The 15,061-nt window shown below is 38.4% G+C and overlaps 2 protein-coding genes across 6 annotated transcripts in view; one reads left to right on the top strand and one right to left on the bottom strand.

Moving 5' to 3' along the window:
- Window positions 1-5,991: 5,991 nt before the first annotated feature.
- On the bottom strand, window positions 5,992-12,857 carry TMEM126B (transmembrane protein 126B). Of its 3 annotated transcripts, XM_023209274.2 has the most exons (6): window positions 12,744-12,848; window positions 10,143-10,308; window positions 9,654-9,775; window positions 8,230-8,423; window positions 6,730-6,841; window positions 6,007-6,478 (listed from the first exon to the last, which is right to left on the bottom strand). In XM_023209274.2, exons 3-6 carry the CDS (start codon window positions 9,764-9,766, stop codon window positions 6,295-6,297), a joined length of 603 nt encoding a protein of 200 aa, XP_023065042.1. In that variant the 5' UTR covers window positions 9,767-9,775; window positions 10,143-10,308; window positions 12,744-12,848; the 3' UTR covers window positions 6,007-6,294. The 3 variants fall into 3 exon arrangements, with proteins under 3 accessions (XP_023065043.2, XP_023065042.1, XP_023065040.1); XM_023209272.2 differs by lacking the exon at window positions 10,143-10,308 and having other exon boundaries at window positions 12,744-12,857; XM_023209275.2 differs by lacking the exons at window positions 9,654-9,775; window positions 10,143-10,308 and having other exon boundaries at window positions 5,992-6,478; window positions 8,333-8,423; window positions 12,744-12,824.
- Window positions 12,858-13,034: 177 nt separating this feature from the next.
- The window catches only part of DLG2 (discs large MAGUK scaffold protein 2), a 2,237,713-nt gene continuing 2,235,686 nt past the window's right edge, over window positions 13,035-15,061 (top strand). The window contains exons 1-2 of one of the 3 annotated variants that reach the window (XM_023209277.2): window positions 13,035-13,727; window positions 14,669-14,823. In XM_023209277.2, coding sequence (XP_023065045.1) covers window positions 14,805-14,823 — 19 coding nt within the window. In that variant the 5' untranslated portion in view covers window positions 13,035-13,727; window positions 14,669-14,804. Of the gene's footprint in view, window positions 14,836-15,061 lie in introns of all 3 variants that reach the window. The other 2 variants (XM_023209276.1, XM_023209278.2) reach the window with 2 other exon arrangements.

Raw genomic sequence — 15,061 nt, 5'->3', positions numbered from 1 at the left:
AATGGGATGGCTGGGTCATATGGTACTTCTAGTTCTAGATCCTTGAGGAATCGCCATACTGTTTTCCATAATGGTTGAACTAGTTTACAATCCCACCAACAGTGTAAAAGTGTTCCTATTTCTCCACATCCTCTCCAGCACGTGTTGTTTCCTGACTTTTGAATGATTGCCATTCTAACTGGTGTGAGATGGTATCTCATTGTGGTTTTGATTTGCATTTCTCTGATTGGCCTGTGGATTTTTTAGAAGTGTGTTAGTTTAGTAACAGTTCCAGTTTTCCAGATACCATTTTGCTGTTGATTTCCAATTCAGTTCCATTCTGTCCAGAAAATATACTTTGTATGATTTGAATCCTTTTAAGTTTATTGAGATTTATAAAGTAGATTCTGGTCCATCTTGGTAAGTGGTCCACATGTGCTTGTAAATAACGTATACTCTGCTGTTGTGCCAAGAATTCTAAAAACATCAATTAGCACAACTTGGCTGATGGTCATTATCCTTTCTGAATTTCTACCAACTTATTTTATTAATACTGAGAGAAGGTTATTAAAATCTCCAACCATTATGAGGATTTTCTGTTTCTTGTTTCAGTTCTATTAACTCTTGCTTCATGTTATTTTCAAGCTCCATTATTGTATGAATAAACACTTAGGATGAATTGATCCCTGTATAATTGTGAAATAACCTCCTTATTTCTTGGCAATATTCTTTGCTTTGAAATTCACCCCCTCCCTCCCTCCCTTGCTCCCTTCCCTCCTTCCTTCGAGTCAGGGTCTCACTCTATCACCCAGGCTGGTGTACAATGGCACAATCATGGCTCACTGCAGCCCCAACCATCTGGCAAGTGATCCTCCTGCCTTAAGCACTTGAGTAGCTGGGACTACAGGACACTATGTCCAGCTAACATTTTATTTTTTGTAGAGACAGGATATCACTATGTTGCCTAGGTTAGTTTTGAACTCCTGGGATCAAGCAATCCTCCAGACTTGGCTTCCTAAAGTGCTGGGATTACAGGCATGAGCCACTGTGCTTGGCCTGTTTGATATCACTATGGCCACTCCAATAACTATTTTTTTGATTAGTGTTAACACAACACAGCTTTTCCTATCCTTTTAACCTATTTGAGTCTTTAGATTTCATGCAGGTTTTCTTTTAGACCATATAGCTGGATTTTGCTTTTTATCTAAATTAGGCAATTTCTGACTTTTCATGGGGGGAGTGTTTAGACCATCTATGTTTAATATGGTTTTTATATTTTAGAGTTTAAATCTATCAGCTTTCTATTTGTTTTCTTTTGTCCTATCTGTTCTACATTTCCTTCTGCCTATTTTTGGACTAATTGAATTTTTTTCCATTTCATCTCCTTTCATATCCTACTAGTTATAATTCTTTTAAAAAATTGTAATGATTGCTTTAGCATATATAGTACACATGTAGTTTCCTAAGGCTATCTTTAGAAAGTACCACAAACTGGGTGGCTTAAAACAACAAATTTATTCTCTCACTGTTCTGGAGGCTGTAAGTCTGTAATTAATGTATTGGCAAGGTTGGTTTCTATTGGAGGCCCGGAAGGAGAATCTGTTCGATCCTTCTCTTTTAGCATCTGGTAGTTGCCTGCAATCCCTGGTGTCCATTGGTTTATAGATGTGTCATTCCAATGACACATTCACATGGTGTTCCCTCTTATGTCTTTGTGGCTTTATGTGGATGTTTTCCCTGTCTGTTGTGTTTGTGTACTCAAATTTACCTGGTATTATAAAGACATCAGTCACTGGATAAAGTTCATCCTAATCCAGTATACTGCATGTTAACTTGATTACATTTGCAAACACCCTGTTTCCAAGTAAGGACATATTCACAGGTACAGAGCTTAGGATTTGAACATATGTTTTGAAGGGGCCAATTCAACCCCCACAAGAGTATCTTTATCATGATCTACTTTCAAGTAATATTATGTCACTTTATATATAGTATTAGAATTTTATACCTTCATGTCTTCCCGCCTAGTCTTTGAGTTATTGTCATACATTTACTTCTGCTGGTTATAAACCACATAATATAAAGTCATTTGTTTTTGAAACAAGTTTTTAAAATAAGGACATTTATATTTACCCACAGATTTGCCATTTCTAGTGTTCCTCATTTTTCTAGATTTCCATCTGCTATCATTTTCCTTCTATTTGAAATACTTCTTCAAGATTTCTTAGAATGCAAGCCTTCTGGTGATTCATTATTTCACATTGTGTTAAGTCTAAAACAGTATTTGGTTGCAGGATTTTTCTGTTGTTGTAGTAAAAGCACATAACATTACATTTACCATCTTAACCATTTTTAACTGTGCAGTTCAGTAGCGTTAAATATATTAACATTGTTATGCAACAGATCTCTAGAACTTTTTCATCTTGCAACGCTGAAACTCTATACCCACTAAATACTAATTCCTCCTTCCCATTTCCCCCAGCCTTTGGTAACCATCTTTCTACTGTATTTCTATAACTTTGACTACTTTAGATACCTTGTATGAGTGGCATTACACAGTATTTGTCCTTTTGTGACTGCTTATTTTGCTTATTTCACTTGTGTAATGTCCTCAAGTTTCACTTATGTTGTAGCATGTGGAAAGATTTCCTTCTTAATGCTGCATAATATATTGTTGTATTATACCACATTTTCTTTATTAATCTATTGAAGGACATTTGAGTTGCTTCCGCCTGTTGGCTATTGTGAAGAATGTGCAAAGGTCTCTTCAAGATCTTGTTCCAAATTGGATATATATCCAGAAGTGAGAATGCTATACTGCATGGTATTTTCTTTTAATTTTTTGAGGAACCACCATACTGTTTTCCATAATGGCAACATTCACAACACAGTGCACAAGTTTTCTAACTTCTTATTTTCTGTTTTTTGGATAGTGGTCATCCTGATGGGTGTGAGGTGATGGTTTTGATTTGCATTTCCCTAATGGTTAGTGATGCTGGTGTCTTTGTATATGCTTAGTGGCCATTTGTATATCTCTTTTGTGAGAAATGTTTATTCAAGTCCTTTGCTCATTTTTGAAGTCAAGTTATTTGGTTTTTGTTGTTGAGTTGTAGAAGTTCCTTGTATATTCTGAATACTAACCACTTATCAGATGTACGACTTGCAATTATTTTCTTCCATTCTTTAGGTTTCCTTTTCATGCTGTTTTTTATTTTGACACACACAAGTTTTTCAGTGTGATGTAGTCCCAATTTGCTTGTTTTTGATTTTGCTACTTGTGCTTTTCATGTCGTATCCAAGAAATAGTTGCCAAATCCAGTGTCCTGAAGAATTTCCCCCAAGCTTTCTTGTGGTAGTTTTGTAGTTTGCTTCGTCTTTGGGTTCACTAATCTTTTCTTCTGCAATGTCTAATCTTGGGGAGACTTCGGAGTGGATTTCTTTGTTCCTGTAGTGAAGCTGGTGGGGTTTAGGGCTACCAAGTTTCAATTATTCATGTTTATTAATGTTAGTTTGCCTGTTTTTTAGAATGATGAAGCTAGGGGAGTATGGCTTATGCATCTTTGGAAGATTCTTTTTTTGTTTTTTTAATGAAGCTGAGGAAAGTGGGTGAACAAATTCTATGAAATTCAACCACATGTGTAAAATACTATTTCTTTATTATTAGATTACTGTTTAAACTTGAAAATTCAAAAACTGAATAGTTAATGCAAGATAAAACAATTGTACAAAAGCAGAGAGAAAATCAGTACACAATACAACCCAAGCAATGCAGTGCAATGCAATAACAACACAAAAGCGGGTAAACTCACATGGTGAAGGGAGTCGGGGGAAATGAAGAGGTAAGAGTGAAGGTAAGTTCTCATAAGAGGGATCATATCTTAGTTATTATTGTATACCTATCAGGAAAAACAGACAATGTAAACACATTTATTGAGCAACTTCTACATGCCAGGTGTGGTATGGTATGGTTCTATGTACTTGACTCTTTATAACCACAGTATAAATATGTTTTAAAATGTTTTAAAACACAGAAAGTTTACATAACTTGCTCAACCTGTAGTATTGAGTGTTGAGTCAACATTAGCTGAGTAAGTGAATACATGTTTATTCAAATGAAAGCTATCTTGTGGATTATCTTTGGTGGACTTGTGCTAGACTGATAACTACAGACTGGGAAGAGGACCATAATACTTGATATGCAGCAATAGCAACAATAATTGCTGCTGCTATGGTCTAAATGTTTGTGCCTCTGAATTCATATTTTGAAATACTAACCCCAAGGTGATGGTATTAGGTGGTAAGGCCTTTGGGAAGTGATTAGGTCATGAGGACAGAGCCCCATGAATGAGGTTATTACCCTTATAAAACAGGCTCCAGAGAGCTCTTTTGCCCCTTCCATCATCTGAGGACACAAGAAGGCATTACCTATGAATCAGAAAGCAGGCCCTCATCGGACACCAAATTGTAGCTTCCAGAACTATGAGAAATAAATTTCTGTTGTTTATAAGTCACCCAGTCGATGCTACTTTGTTACAGTAGCCCAAGTGGACTAAGATAGCAGCTAATACATAGACTTCCTATGAGTTGGGTACTGTTTTGATTTACATATATTTAACTCATTTAATACAATACTTTGAGACTGAGTACAGTTTTTATTCCTCATTCTATAGATAAGGAGACTTAACTGCAGAGAGATGAAGTAGCTTATTCAAGATTATCCTGTTAGTAAGTAATGAGGCCAGGATTTGAACCTTGAATGGAGCTCCAAGCTGTACTTCACACCTTCTGCACATTGCTTTTCTTCACTGGCTCACCTGGCTTCAGGCCCAGAAGGTCAAGGTTTCCCTAATTTCTCTTTTCTGCCTCTTATAGTCACTTTGACAAGTAGTGCTTTCCTAAGCTAAAGGAAATATTGATTGCCTTGCCAGCTTTTTTTTATTACAAAGACAATCTGAAGTCATGGAGTAAGGTACAAATCTATTTAGCTTTCTGGTGGTAGGAGAGGTGAACTTAAGTCAACCTTGTTATATTTCCAGGATTACCACATTTTAAATCTCAAAATGAATATGGTTAGGATATGGAGAATGAGATGTACAGTTCCATTCTGTAATTCTTCTCATCCGTGTTCATTTTCTGAACTAAGATAAATGCGTAGCTCAGGGATGCCTTAGCAGACTCTAAAGAAACATGCTGTAAACTCTTTAGATTTTAAGCTTCTTTTCCGACAAGCACTGAATCTTTGTACCCCTGGTGCCTATCTCAATGCATGGCAGATAGGCACTCAATAAATATTTTCTTGGAAACAAGAACTGAAGGTTAAAAACAATTTCTTTGAACTATATAGTGAAGACAATTTATAAATGAGAAGATAGTATCAATGTAGAGAAATGGGCTATGTTATTCCCATATCTTCCTTAAGAACTTCCAATTCCTCCTTCAAAATTTGGCTCAATTGTTACTTTTTTCCACCACAGCTTCCCCTTCTGCCTACTTAACAAGCATACCCTCAGTGCCCTTACAGAATTATGTGTATACTTCTCAAATCCTCTCATATGTTCACACTTCTTATCCTCCTCAATTGAGTTCCTTCTAGGTAAGGAATGTTCATTTTCTTTTTTTTTTTTCATACGGAGTTCTGCTCTGTCATCCAGGCTGGAGTGTAGTGGTGCAATCTCAGCTTATTGCAGCCTCTGCCTCCTGGGTTCAAGCGATTCTCCTGCCTCGGCCTCCCAAGTAACTGGGATTACAGGCATACACCATCATGCCCAGCTAATTTTTTTGTACTTTTAGTAGAGATGAGGTTTTGCCATGTTGGCCAGCTGGTCTCAAACTCCTGACCTCAGGTGATCCGCCCGCCCTGGTCTCCCAAAGTGCTGGAATTACAGGCGAGAGCCACCATGCCCAGCCAGAATGTTTATTATATTTAACAGTGCCTGAGAAATAGCTCAATAAATGTTTGATGAATGAATGAATATATAGCTGCACAGATGAGATCTTGAAGCCCAAACCATTTCCACATACAAAGAGGAAACATGAAACTTTTATTATTATATTTATTGATACTGAATATTTATTATCTGTTACATACCAGGCAAAATGGACACACCATCAGGAGATAAAACCTATATCTTACATGTAAGATGAAACTTGTATTTATTGATTGAATTATTGAATATTTTTTGAGTATTTGCTATACCAGGCAAAAGGCACAGAAACAAATTATCTGTTCAGTTACTTTTAATTCTTTCAGCAATGCCTGAGTCCTCTTTATAAAAACTTCATTCTGCTAAGTTAGCAACCATTCATTTTTTTTGGTTACTCTTCATGTATAGTTTTCTCAAGTGTCCCTTCAAATACTGCATAATGGTGTAGACCATTTAATATTCCAAACATAATCTGAAAGACTAGTGGAATCACCATTAATTTCACTGGTGTTTGACAAAGCCTCATCCAATGGAGTAAAACCCTTCCTTTTGGTGGCAGTGGAACGGTATGATACCTAAAAAGAAAAAAGAGTTAATCACTTCTCCTGGATATGAATGCTATTAGAAGTTTGTTGACTTCTCCTAAACTGATAACTGCCTTTCTAGGTCTATAATGTAGAGAGCAAAAAAGTTAAAAGTTAGCTATCTGAAATACCAAACGACCACATTTTGATTCAAAAATATCATAGACAGCTAAAGAATAAAGAGAGTTTATTAACCTAAAAAAAAAAAAAAAAGTAAAAAAGAAGGAAAAGGAACCACTTACTTGGTTGCCAGACGTCCATTTTTAGTAAAAGCCAAAGAATTGGGATAGAAAACACCACAAACTATGCCGATCAGTGAACTTCTGAAAACACAGTTTTCCTTGCTTATATTTTCTGGAAAACAAAAGTAAATTTGGTTTTCCTTTAAAACTCAAGAGCTATTAAGACAGTGTGGTACCTCAGAGTAGTTATCTGCACTATCCTCAACCACAACTAAACCATAGAAAGAATATCAGAAATTCAAACTCTGTGGCATATAACAGGCTAAATGCAGCACATTTTAAAAAGTTTTTATTGTACTTTATCACATAGAGAACTACCTCTAACATATGTGGTTGTTGTAGAAGCAATTTTATTTTATTTTTTGGAGACAGAATCTCACTGTGTTGCCCAGGCTAGAGTACAGTAGCACGATCTCGGCTCTCTGCAACCTCTGCCTCCAGGGTTCAAGCAATTCTCATGTCTCAGCCTCCCAAGTAGCTGGGATTATAGGCGTGCACCACCACGCCCAACCAGTTTTCTATTTTTAGTAGAGACTGTGTTGGCCAAACTGGTCTCGAATTCCTGACCTCAAGTGATCTGACCGCCTTGGCCTTCCAAAGTGTTGGGATTACAGGCATGAGCCACCATGCCCAGGCAGAAGCAATTTTATAATGACAGAATACTAAACTAGCAGACCAGACCTGGATTCTAGGTTAATACATTTTTATTATCTACTATGTATCAGGAATGTGCTAGGTGCTAGGAATACAGTGGTATATAAAAGACACCTGATCTCTGACGTTCTGGCCAATTTACAGGAATGAAAGACATGAGATAAATATTTAAATAGATAATTATAAGTGTACACAATACTTTGAAGATAAACTATATAGAGAATGTATCTAGACACCTAATGTACAATGAGGGAATCAGAGGTCTCCTTGGGGAAAAGATACTTAAGCAGGGACCTGAAGAATGAATGATGGATAGAGGCTCTACTAGTTGTGAAACTCAAGGTAAGGTGAAGGGCAGGAAATAATGTTAAAAGCCCACAATATGACAGATATTGTGGTAGTCATTTAATCTACAGTGTCTTTTAATTCTCACAACAATCCTGTGAGGTGAGTACTATTAGTCCTAATTCATAGATAAGACAAGGGAGGCTCAGAGATGAAATTACTTGCTGAATGTCACAAAACTTAAGTGGCAGGAGGTAGGATACTGAAATGATGTGTGTTATATGCCACAGTCAATTCTTTTCCCAGTATGTTGTTTATTAGTGTACTTGAACATGCCTCAGTTTGGGTTGCTTGCTTATCTACAAAAAGAAAAAGATACGATTTACCTAATTAGGAGGATTGTTGCAGGGATTAAATACGACAAGGTATATGAAGGGACTTTGTAAACTGTATAGCACTATATTAATGTAAAGAATTATTATTAGCAGTAGCAACAGCATATGTTAATCAGTAACTTTACTTAGACAAAACTACATTATACATTAGTGAATTTAAATTCACCTGAATACAAAGGATCAATTACAAGAAGCTTGTAAGTAACTACAGTAGACAAAAATGGAAGTGTAGCCAATGATGCATATGTTTTCAAAGCATCGTGTTTAACGTTGAAGCAGCGTCTGAACAGGAAATTTGAGAATATTCCAGAGAAACCAGCTGTTGTTCCAAATGACGTCGTTTGATATATATTTGGTGTCCTAATAGAAAAAAAGAAAAATTCAGTTCACTGTAACATTGAACTTAATGGATACAGCCTTTCCTAAAAAGTTGTTATTGCATATTTACTCAATATGAAATACTTCTTGAGCACTTACTATGTGAAAAGTATTTTCTAAGTGCTTAAGATAGGGCAGTAAACAAGGCAAAAGAAAAAAAGAAAAGGAAAGAAATTTCCCACCCCTCATAGAACTTGTATTCTAATGAGAGGACATGATTCTCTTTCTGAGAATATTACAGTAGTTCTAAAATAGAGCTCTTTTAAATAATTTTGGTCACAAATAAATATAAATATGCTCCAATGTAGCCAAATTTTATGAGTTACCCAAATCGAAGAATACCTTTCCTGCAACTAAAAGATTTACTTTGCTTAAGTTCATCTAAAAAAAAGCTATTTACATTTGGTTAGGCCTTCTATTTCTGCATTAGTCCCAGATACATTTAAAATAATTTGTCCAAGATTTAGAAAATTTCATCCAAAAAAATCTGATCTAGTTTTCTTATTAAGACCCATACCTAATCCAGGAAATAAGATCAACTGTCCTTTGGTTTTATTCTTGAACTCTGTTCATTTAAAAGTCAAAATGGCCAGTCTGGCCAACATGGTGAAACCATCTCTACTAAAAATACAAAAATTAGCTGGGTGTGGTGGTACACGCCTGTAATCTCAGCTACTTGGGAGGCTGAGGCAGGAGAATCACTTGAATCTGGGAGATGGAGATTACAGTGAGCCGAGATTGTGCCACTGCACTCCAGCCTGGGTGACAGAGTGAGACTCTATGTCAAAAAAAAAAAAAAAAAAGTCAATGTTAATGTGAGACTATATTTATACCATGAAATCTGTATTCCCTTTTGCTGTACTAAGTACTGTGGCTGAGATAATCAATCCTTAACTGATTGTAATTACTCACCAATTAAATATAAGTACCCCCCCAATGATTTTCTCTTTCTTTTAATTAAAATATATTTACTGCACAAATGTTTTAGCAATACTTTTGGATACTCTTTAAGAAACAAAAGAAATTATCCACAATCCCAAATATTCCAACAGACCACTATTTTTATCTGTTCTTGTTTCCCTCATTCTTTTTTTTAAAGATATGTTCATAACCAACTCAAAGAATAGGATAACAAAGAATAGGATCTCAGAAACAATGGCAATACAAAAGACTTGCAAATAAAATGATTTTCAGCCTGGATATTTCTCTTACATTTCTTTTCTAAGATAGTCAAAATTTTTTTCTATGATTTCTATGATCATTGGTCTTCTGAGTTTTGCATCTTCTAGAGAAGGACTGGGTTGACCATGCATAGATGCTGTCATCTTGATATCCTGGAAAAAAAAATTCCAGAGCCATAATAGCTAATGATATTCATATTACATAAAACTTTACAGAATCCTACAGATTCAGATTTGAAAACATTTACAGTTTAGTAGTGTGCCAGGTACTGTGTCGTGTGCTTTCACATACTTTGTTAATAATTCAATCAACATTTACTGAGCTCTTATTATCTGCTAGACATTGGCTTTTTGTTATTATTTTTTATTTTCTTGCTAAACATCCTACAACACACAGACATTGGCTTTCTGACTCACACACTAACTTGAGAAATTGGTAGTATAATGATTATCTCTATACAGATGAGAAACTGAGGGTCTGAAAGGTTGGCTTAAGATTTAGTTTAGAGGGATAACATACTGTTTCTGTTTTCCTCTCTCCTCATTCCGACAAGGCAGTCAGGTCCTTTGTAGTTGTCCTCCTAGCTCTTCAGGTGGGGAGGTGGAAACAGTGGCTGCTTATTGACATCTCTATCCTCAGTTTCTCATGAAAGACTGAGTTCATTTTGGAAATTGTGTTTCATTTCCTAGAGAGGTAGGAGACAGCAGGGATTGCCTTGGAGAATAGTGAGAGAGAAAAATCAGAAAGAAGGACACTGCTCCAGGAAGGGAACAGGCAGTGGATTGTGGCTACTACTTTGAAGTACATAAATTACATATCCAGTTCCCTATTACCACCTGTGGTGGAAGCAGAGCCTTTGCTAGAAATGGTTATGTGGTATAGCAGAGACCCACACCTGCCACCACACCTGGCTAATTTTTGTATTTTTAGTAGAGATGGGGTTTCACTATGTTAGCCAGGCTGGTCTCAAACTCCTAACCTCAAGTGATCTACCTGCCTCGGCCTCCCAAAGTGCTGGGATTAAAGGCATGAACCACCGCGCCGGGCCCCAGAGACCCACGGCACTGGGCTCCTTGGTTGGAAGGTTCTTATGTCCCAAGTGTGATGAACAGACAGCTGCCAATGTCAAGGGACCATGAAGACTTGGCCAGTAGCATCTTAACAGAAACTAGAGAGACTAAAAAACAAAACAAATCAACAACAACAAGAAAACAAACCCTGCACTCTCAGACAGGATCCTTTCTGAATGTTTTGCTCTGGGCAAGACTCTAGAGTTTCTATGAAAAGTCTTAATAACATTTGTTAAATCCAAACATGTAATTGCAAATGTTTACCTACTACAGCAGCCAAGTGGAAGGTCTATTGCCGCTAAATTCACTGCTTTTTACTCTTTTTCCTCCAGATTAGCCAAATAGCCTCTTTACAAATGTACACTAATCTCAATTTTAATGTTTATATTGAAGGGAAATACTAAATCTCAAAGTTAAGGAGTCCTAGACAAGAGGATAAGAGGAGATAAAGCATAATGAACACACAAAATACTTCATAAATCAGTGGTTCTCAACCTTCAGCATGCGCAAGAATCACATGGGGTATTTATTTGAAATGCAGTCTCATGAACTCCCTCCTGAGATATATGGATTCAGCAGGAGTAGGATGAGGCCTAGAATCTGCATTTTAATAGCACCAAGTGCTTTTGATGCTGTAGTCAATGGACACATGTTGAATATTACTGTAATACTCATTTGCTGAATGAGCGGTATGTACCAATCCTAACTATAGAAGGGCCAGTTCATTATACATGGCTCCTGGCATCAACATACGTAAGTTATGAGCTCCTTTGAACCTTCTTATGGCATAACACAATGAGTAATAATGGACCAGTTTCCTTCTCTGCATCATCGCAGAATTGTACTCAATCTTTTTCTGTAACATTTCTGGAGAGGGCAGGGGGAAAAAAAAGTAAAATATTTTACAAATTACAATTTTTCAGTGACTAGGCTTACATCTTTTTCCTCTCCTGGACACCCAAATGGAAAGTATAAGGGATAGTAACATCTAAGGGAGATTCTATACCTAACCCATCTATTGTACTAAGACGGCAGATGTCAATAACATGAGTAACCATAAACCTTAGATAAATTTTTGTTTTGCTCTCATCCAATTCATTGAAGTCCTCCACCTTCCACCAAAAACAAAAAACAAAATAAACTTCCAGGCAATATCTTCTACTAATCTCCTACCTAGTCTACACCCTAAACTCTATAGGGAAAACAGACACCCAGGATTATGATTACAGATAGCAAATACTGAAATACTGAAAGGAACACAGGAAATATTATTGAGTGCTTAAGCTTTGCAAGGCACTGTCAAAGAATCGACTGCTTTCATTACACCCCTCCCCTCTTAAGGCCACTCAACTAGTCACCACGCTTATACCAGTAAGAGTGGCTTACAGTTTGCAAATCATTTAACGGTTTTGTAGTGATTTCATGTGTATTATTTTACCCAATAATAAATTTTTCACCTAATAATAAATTTCACCTTTAGAATTTTATTCAGTATTCTCTCATAATTTAGGGAGCACCTGGTATATGTCAGGCCTCCGAGTAATCAAGATAGAGTCATCCCATCCTCAGGAATCCACAATGTAGTGGGAGTTCAGAACCAAAAAGCTGGCAATTTAAACACAGAATGAGAGAGTGACATAAACGAAAAACCCAACAACCTAAGAAAAGGCAAACTTAATCTAGCCAGAGGAGGCGTGGGAAGGCTTCCCGGAGGAAGTGACATTTAAACCAATACCCCAAAGAGAACAATTTGGCAGGGGAGTTGGGACGGATAGAAGCAGGGAAATATTCCAAGTTGAAGAAAAAGTCTGTGCAAAGGCCTAGAGACAAGAGAAAACAAACCGCAGATAATGAGTACTAGAATTTAGGTAATCTACGTTCTCTCCGCCTCTTTCCACAACAGCTGGAGACTTAATCGACTGCTCCTTGCATGGACTTGGGAGCTGTTTTGACTTTTCAAATCTCCTTTAAGTGTATCATCTTGGAAGACTCTGCCAACACTTTGAAGCTGCAGAAATCACCCCCCATACCACTTCGGATTTCTGCCTACCTTGGGCGCTTCCTCAGTTCCCACCGGCACCACACCTGAATCCCTCAGCTTGGCCCCAGCCTCATACCCGAACACCGCCATTTTGGTGGCTCACGTGATTTGCTGGTGGGCGGGAAGTGGTGCGGGTTTACGGCTCACGCCTCTCGCTTGCAGCCCGGGCCCGCCCCCCTCAGTCAAAAGCCGCGCCCTCCATCCTGTCTGTGATTGGGCGCGGCGTCTAGAAATTACGGCCACTTATTCGCTTAGAGGAGGTCCAGGTGCCTGTGGGTCCGCCCCCATCGCTAGCAGAGTATTTCCTTCCCTTGCTATTTGTCAGTTTAGCTCCCTGTTTTCCTCGCGTCTTGCGGGGAGGCTGGGGCGGCCCAAATGTTGGAATGTTACTGCGCTCTTGCCTCTCCTCAGGGCACCTCTGGTAGCTGGGAACTAGCTGCCTGCCCCTTTCAGTCCTTGAGGGAACTCGCCCCTTTGCCCTGGCCCGTGTGGTGTTAAAGCTCTGTTTCTCGGGCACCTCCTCCTCCAAACCCCCCACCAGCCGCCCAGCGCCGTCAGAGCAGCCCTGACTAGCCTCCTCCCCTCTCAGCCGTCTGACTCCTCTCCCCAGTCTGTAGTTCCCTCAATTTCCATCCTTTAGCCCCGCTTGGAAAGAGACCGGAGAGAAATTTGCCCACTACCCCCCGAGAAGACCCACTTGTCAGTCGTGTCTCAGGGTGGGGGCCACTGCAAGGCCTGGCGCTGTTTTGTGCACGTTAAATGCCCAGCAGTATCTCCTAGACCGGCAACCCCCGACCCTCCAGTCTCCATGTCTTAGAGAAGCCAAATTCGAGAGTTATATAATTTCTAGTGCTGCTGTTGCTCCTGGCTGAAGAAACACTTCATCGCGTGGAGGGTGCAGGACATTTCAGTGCTCTTCCCTAAAAGAACGGGGCTTGGGCAGGGGTGGCCAGCGGTGGCAGAGAAATGTCTTGTCTTTTCTGCAAAAGGAAGGTGGGTAGTTTGAAGAGAGACTGAGAGAAAAGGATGTGGATGTGAAAGCCAAGCAGCTGCACTTTCTCATTTTGAGGAAATCGCGGACCGTTTGCATAGCTTAGCTTACATATCTAATACTACTACGGCGTCTCTGAAAACACCTTTGGGGGAAGGTTTGGCTTCTCTCGAAGTCTCAGTGTTTTTCCTCGCCGGATAGGGAGCTGCTTGGATGCGAAGAGATGGCATGATGTGAATGACTCCAGTGTGAAGAAATCTGCTTCGCCAACTCATCCTGCATCAAGTGCCCATTGAGTAGCACTGTCACTTTAATGTCTCCATGCCAAGGGATTGCTTTCCTTTTTTTTCAATCCTCTCTGTTAATACATGGGAGGATCAGAATCAGAGGGGCATTAAGGATCAAGCCTGGGGGCTTGGAGAGCACAGAAGAAAAAAATGAAAGTGACAGCAAGCTGGATTCTGAGTTACTGAGGGGGTGAGATCCGGAACTTCTGATCAGTAAATAGAAGGGGGCCTTTCGGTGTGTGTTCTGCCACAGAAAACTGTTCAAACTCACCTATCTTTTTAGAGACTGGAGTCAAAGAGGTTTTTAAAAGTATTTTTTGGGAGGTGGGGTTAAATTTTTCTCTACATATTTGAGGATCTTTTTCATCATGTTTGAATTTGACCATGTATAAAGTAATGAGACAGCTGTCTAAATTTGGTTTGTGCCTTAAATGAGTTAGTCATTGAACTTCCAAAAATGTTGCTGCCTGAAGAGGAATTTCAGTAACGTTCTTCATGTTTACAATAATTTTCTCAGTTTGTAAAAACAGTGTAAATATTTTCTGAACTTTGAAAAACTTGAAGAACTGAAAAATTACATTTCTGTAAACTCTGTGGGCGGTGTAAAAAGTTTAGTTGTGGAAAAAGTACATCATTACTTTCTTTATCTGACATAGAAGACTCAGCCTGGATTTCAAAACTGAACAGTGAAGTGGTTTGCAACAGTTACCTGGCTCTTGGCCTCAATCCAGCTGGATCAAACTGAGACCTGAAAAGAGATCTTGAATCCTGTGGCAGTGGAAAGACCCAAGAATGCCAGTCAAGAAGAAAGGTGGGCTATGAGGTTGCTATATAATATTTCTGCCTTTTGTTGGTTCTGGTACTTGTAATTTAAATTATATTCCATTTGAGAGTAAAGTTTTGCTTCAGTTGGGGGGAAATTTTTATTGTAATATAGTTTCAGTGGTACATAATTCAGTAATATTTTGCTAAAGTAAAAGGAAGTAAGACTATAGTATTTATTGATGGATATTTACGATTTCATACATCTGGGTGTTTATATCACCATT

The sequence above is a fragment of the Piliocolobus tephrosceles genome, chromosome 13 (genome assembly GCF_002776525.5).
Source record: "Piliocolobus tephrosceles isolate RC106 chromosome 13, ASM277652v3, whole genome shotgun sequence".
In the NCBI taxonomy this organism is placed as follows: Eukaryota; Metazoa; Chordata; class Mammalia; order Primates; family Cercopithecidae; genus Piliocolobus; species Piliocolobus tephrosceles.
This window is presented reverse-complemented; position numbering and strand designations above follow the sequence as displayed.